This window comes from Symphodus melops (genome assembly GCF_947650265.1).
Source record: "Symphodus melops genome assembly, chromosome: 21".
Classification (NCBI taxonomy): domain Eukaryota; kingdom Metazoa; phylum Chordata; class Actinopteri; order Labriformes; family Labridae; genus Symphodus; species Symphodus melops.
In genome coordinates this window covers 380,967-385,966 of record NC_136711.1, presented here as the reverse complement: position 1 = coordinate 385,966, position 5,000 = coordinate 380,967, and the positions used below count along the sequence as shown (strand labels likewise).

General features: G+C 52.1%; 1 protein-coding gene across 1 annotated transcript in view; it reads left to right on the top strand.

Annotated features, from left to right (window-relative positions):
* The window catches only part of LOC306842210 (ryanodine receptor 2-like), a gene marked incomplete at its 5' end in the record, with an annotated part of 116,349 nt that overhangs the window by 5,829 nt on the left and 105,520 nt on the right, over positions 1-5,000 (top strand). Inside the window, 7 exon segments of the mRNA XM_079372334.1 lie at positions 227-346; positions 1,696-1,800; positions 2,153-2,227; positions 2,310-2,388; positions 2,496-2,608; positions 2,736-2,835; positions 4,354-4,450. Coding sequence (XP_079228460.1) covers positions 227-346; positions 1,696-1,800; positions 2,153-2,227; positions 2,310-2,388; positions 2,496-2,608; positions 2,736-2,835; positions 4,354-4,450 — 689 coding nt within the window.

Genomic DNA, 5,000 nt, shown 5'->3' with positions numbered 1-5,000 from the left:
AGATGCTCTGACAGACAAATGCATCATGGGAAAGATGTATTGTAGTTTCATTTCAGAACTCATTTTGTCTTGTAGTTTTCTGTAGTTTGCGTGTGTGTGTCTCTACCTGCGGCCAGCAGCTCAAAATATTTGTCTGACTCTGTGAGTGTTATTTAACTAACTGTGTGTTCTCTTACTTTGTGTGTGTGTGTGTGTGTGTGTGTGTATTGTACATGTTTGTGTATAGGATGACGAGGTCGTCCTGCAGTGTTCAGCCACTCTCCATAAAGAGCAACAGAAACTCTGCTTGGCTGCTGAAGGCTTCGGGAACAGACTCTGCTTCCTCGAGTCCATCTCCAACTCCAAGGTAAAAAACACGCTACGCCTTCAAGTTACAAACATTAAACATGACTCAGCACATCAGCTGACTGTATGCTGTCTCTGTAAAGTCTCATCTGTGAACATTAAACATGACTCAGCACATCAGCTGACTGTATGCTGTCTCTGTAAAGTCTCATCTGTGAACATTAAACATGACTCAGCACAGCAGCTGACTGTATGCTGTCTCTGCAAAGTCTCATCTGTGAACATTAAACATGACTCAGCACATCAGCTGACTGTATGCTGTCTCTGCAAAGTCTCATCTGTGAACATTAAACATGACTCAGCACATCAGCTGACTGTATGCTGTCTCTGCAAAGTCTCATCTGTGAACATTAAACATGACTCAGCACATCAGCTGACTGTATGCTGTCTCTGTAAAGTCTCATCTGTGAACATTAAACATGACTCAGCACATCAGCTGACTGTATGCTGTCTCTAAATCTCTGATGAGGGTCAGAAGGTCTGAAGTGTTTCAGTCTGCGTCGGGTCACAGAAGTCCATCCAACAGGTTCAGACATGCTGAGTCATGGTTTAGAGTGAGTGATGAAGCTCAGATGATGCACAGTGTGAGGAGGCCTGTATAAGCAGCCTCTTCTCAGCCTCAAACCAGAGGCTCCATCTGGTTCTACAGTAGAACCCAGTTTGAGCTTGAACCTTGGTCCCAGCTGCTGGATGTGAGGAGTCAAAGAAAGAGGCTGTGGATCCAAACAGAGTCCATGTGGAGCTGGAGAGGAGGCTGTGGATCCAAACAGACTCCATGTGGAGCTGGAGAGGAGGCTGTGGATCCAAACAGACTCCATGTGGAGCTGGAGAGGAGGCTGTGGATCCAAACAGACTCCATGTGGAGCTGGAGAGGAGGCTGTGGATCCAAACAGACTCCATGTGGAGCTGGAGAGGAGGCTGTGGATCCAAACAGACTCCATGTGGAGCTGGAGAGGTGGCTGTGGATCCAAACAGAGTCCATGTGGAGCTGGAGAGGAGGAAAAGGAACGAAGGTCAGATGGAAAACATCATGACTTTGGGTTTGTTTGAAACGAGTTTCCAGTCACACACATGTTGAACTGTGTGAAACTCAAGTTGTGACGGTGAGAGAGTCTGAGCATCACTGTGACATCAGAACATGCTGCAGCCCTCTGCCTGCACACACTCATCCTGCTGCACACACTCATCCTGCTGCACACACTCATCCTGCTGCACACACTCATCCTGCTGCACACACTCATCCTGCTGCACACACTCATCCTGCTGCACACACTCATCCTGCTGCACACACTCATCCTGCTGCACACACTCATCCTGCTGCACACACTCATCCTGCTGCTCTGCTTCCAGAATGTTCCTCCGGATTTGTCCATCTGCACCTTCGTGTTGGATCAGTCTCTGTCTGTTCGAGCGCTGCAGGAGATGCTGGCTAACACGGAGGACAGGACCGAGGGGGTGAGACGCAACACACACACACAGGGGAGGGGGGGGGGAGGAGGAGGAGGAGGAGGGGGATGGAGGAGGAGGGGGGGGATGGAGGAGGAGGTGGAGGGAGGAAGAGGAGAAGGGGGAAGAGGAGGAGGAGGTGGGGGGAGGAAGAGGAGGAGGGGGAGGAGGAGGGGGAGGAAGAGGAGGAGGGGGAGGAGGAGGAGGGGGATGGAGGAGGATGGAGGGGGGTGGAGGAGGAGGTGGAGGGAGGAAGAGGAGGAGGGGGAAGAGGAGGAGGTGGGGGGGAGGAAGAGGAGGAGGGGGAGGAAGATATTTCAGGATTAAATCTCAATCGTTTGAATTTTTCTCCCGTTTAAAGACGGCGCAGGGCGGCAGCCATCGAACGTTACTGTACGGACACGCAGTGCTGCTGAGACACTCCTACAGCGGGATGGTTAGTACACACACACACACACACACACACACACACACACACACACACACACAGCTGATCAGGTGTATCTCTCTCTCTGTAGTACCTGTGCTGTCTCTCCACCTCCCGCTCGTCCACAGACAAACTGGCCTTTGATGTCGGCCTGCAGGAGGACACGACAGGTGAGTCACTCAGCTGATCAGGTAAAGATATCTCCCTCTACAAGCCGCTCAACCTGTGTGTGTGTGTGTGTGTGTGTGTGTGTGTGTGTGTGTGTGTGTGTGTGTAGGCGAGGCGTGCTGGTGGACGATCCATCCTGCGTCGAAGCAGCGTTCAGAGGGGGAGAAGGTCAGAGTGGGTGATGATCTCATCCTGGTCAGCGTGTCCTCAGAGAGATACCTGGTCAGTTCCTTTTATTATACAGACTGTGTGTGTGTGTGTGTGTGTGTGTGTGTGTGTGTGTGTGTGTGTGTGTGTGTGTGTGTGTGTGTGTGTAAGATGTCAGTGATGATGTCATCTGTCTCTGCAGCACCTGTCCTATGGAAGCAGCTCTCTGCATGTGGACGCAGCCTTCCAGCAGACTCTGTGGAGTGTAGCTCCCATCTGTTCAGGAAGCGAGGTGGCTCAAGGTAACCTCACCTGTCTGTCTGCTCACCTGTCTGTCTGCTCACCTGTCTGTCTGCTCACCTGTCTGTCTGCTCACCTGTCTGTCTGTCTGCTCACCTGTCTGTCTGTCTGCTCACCTGTCTGTCTGCTCACCTGTCTGTCTGTCTGCTCACCTGTCTGTCTGCTCACCTGTCTGTCTGTCTGCTCACCTGTCTGTCTGTCTGCTCACCTGTCTGTCTGCTCACCTGTCTGTCTGCTCACCTGTCTGTCTGTCTGCTCACCTGTCTGTCTGTCTGCTCACCTGTCTGTCTGCTCACCTGTCTGTCTGTCTGCTCACCTGTCTGTCTGTCTGCTCACCTGTCTGTCTGCTCACCTGTCTGTCTGTCTGCTCACCTGTCTGTCTGTCTGCTCACCTGTCTGTCTGTCTGCTCACCTGTCTGTCTGTCCGCTCACCTGTCTGCCCGCTCACCTGTCTGTCTGTCTGCTCACCTGTCTGTCTGTCTGCTCACCTGTCTGTCTGTCTGCTCACCTGTCTGTCTGTCTGCTCACCTGTCTGCCTGCTCACCTGTCTGTCTGCTCACCTGTCTGTCTGCTCACCTGTCTGTCTGCTCACCTGTCTGTCCGCTCACCTGTCTGTCTGTCTGCTCACCTGTCTGTCTGTCTGCTCACCTGTCTGTCTGTCCGCTCACCTGTCTGTCTGTCTGCTCACCTGTCTGCCCGCTCACCTGTCTGTCTGCTCACCTGTCTGTCCGCTCACCTGTCTGTCTGCTCACCTGTCTGTCTGTCTGCTCACCTGTCTGTCTGTCTGCTCACCTGTCTGTCTGTCCGCTCACCTGTCTGTCCGCTCACCTGTCTGTCTGCTCACCTGTCTGTCTGTCTGCTCACCTGTCTGTCTGCTCACCTGTCTGTCTGTCTGCTCACCTGTCTGTCTGCTCACCTGTCTGTCTGTCTGCTCACCTGTCTGTCTGCTCACCTGTCTGTCTGTTCACCTGTCTGTCTGCTCACCTGTCTGTCTGCTCACCTGTCTGTCTGCTCACCTGTCTGTCTGCTCACCTGTCTGTTTCCTCTTTGAGATGTTGTCATGGTTACAGTGGTGTGTGAAGGTGTGAGGGGAGTAAAGTGTATTTTGATGTTCTTAGATCTGAGGATGTTTCTTGATTTAGCTCCTCTCCTCTAACCCGTCCTGCTGCTCTATATTTACCTGTCTTCTGTCTCCTCCCCTCCGTCCTGCTGCTCTATATTTACCTGTCTTCTGTCTCCTCCCCTCCGTCCTGCTGCTCTATATTTACCTGTCTTCTGTCTCCTCCCCTCCGTCCTGCTGCTCTATATTTACCTGTCTTCTGTCTCCTCTAACCCGTCCTGCTGCTCTATATTTACCTGTCTTCTGTCTCCTCCCCTCCGTCCTGCTGCTCTATATTTACCTGTCTTCTGTCTCCTCCCCTCCGTCCTGCTGCTCTATATTTACCTGTCTTCTGTCTCCTCCCCTCCGTCCTGCTGCTCTATATTTACCTGTCTTCTGTCTCCTCCCCTCCGTCCTGCAGGTTACCTGATAGGAGGAGACGTCCTGCGCATCCTTCACGGCCACATGGACGAATGTCTGACAGTTCCATCCGGAGAGCACGGAGACGAGCAGAGGAGGTGACGAGCTCTGATGTTTACTGAAACGTGTGTCTAAATGTGTCCCAACACTCTGCTGAGGAGGACGTCTCTGTGGACAGCCTCTGTGTCTTCACACTGCTCAGTTAGAACATCAGCACCTCCTGCTGGACAACACAGAAAACACACTCAGCACTCTGCCTTCACTGAGACAGGACAGCTATTAATCCACCAACCTCCGACAGCTCAGAACGCTTTGACACCGCAGGTCACCGACACACACACACTGATGGTAGAGGCTGCTGCAGAGTCCATCAGTATTAACTCATCCATTCACACACTGATGGTAGAGGCTGCTGCAGAGTCCATCAGTATTAACTCATCCATTCACACACTGATGGTAGAGGCTGCTGCAGAGTCCATCAGTATTAACTCATCCATTCACACACTGATGGTAGAGGCTGCTGCAGAGTCCATCAGTATGAACTCATCCATTCATACACTGATGGTAGAGGCTGCTGCAGAGTCCATCAGTATTAACTCATCCATTCACACACTGATGGTAGAGGCTGCTGCAGAGTCCATCAGTATT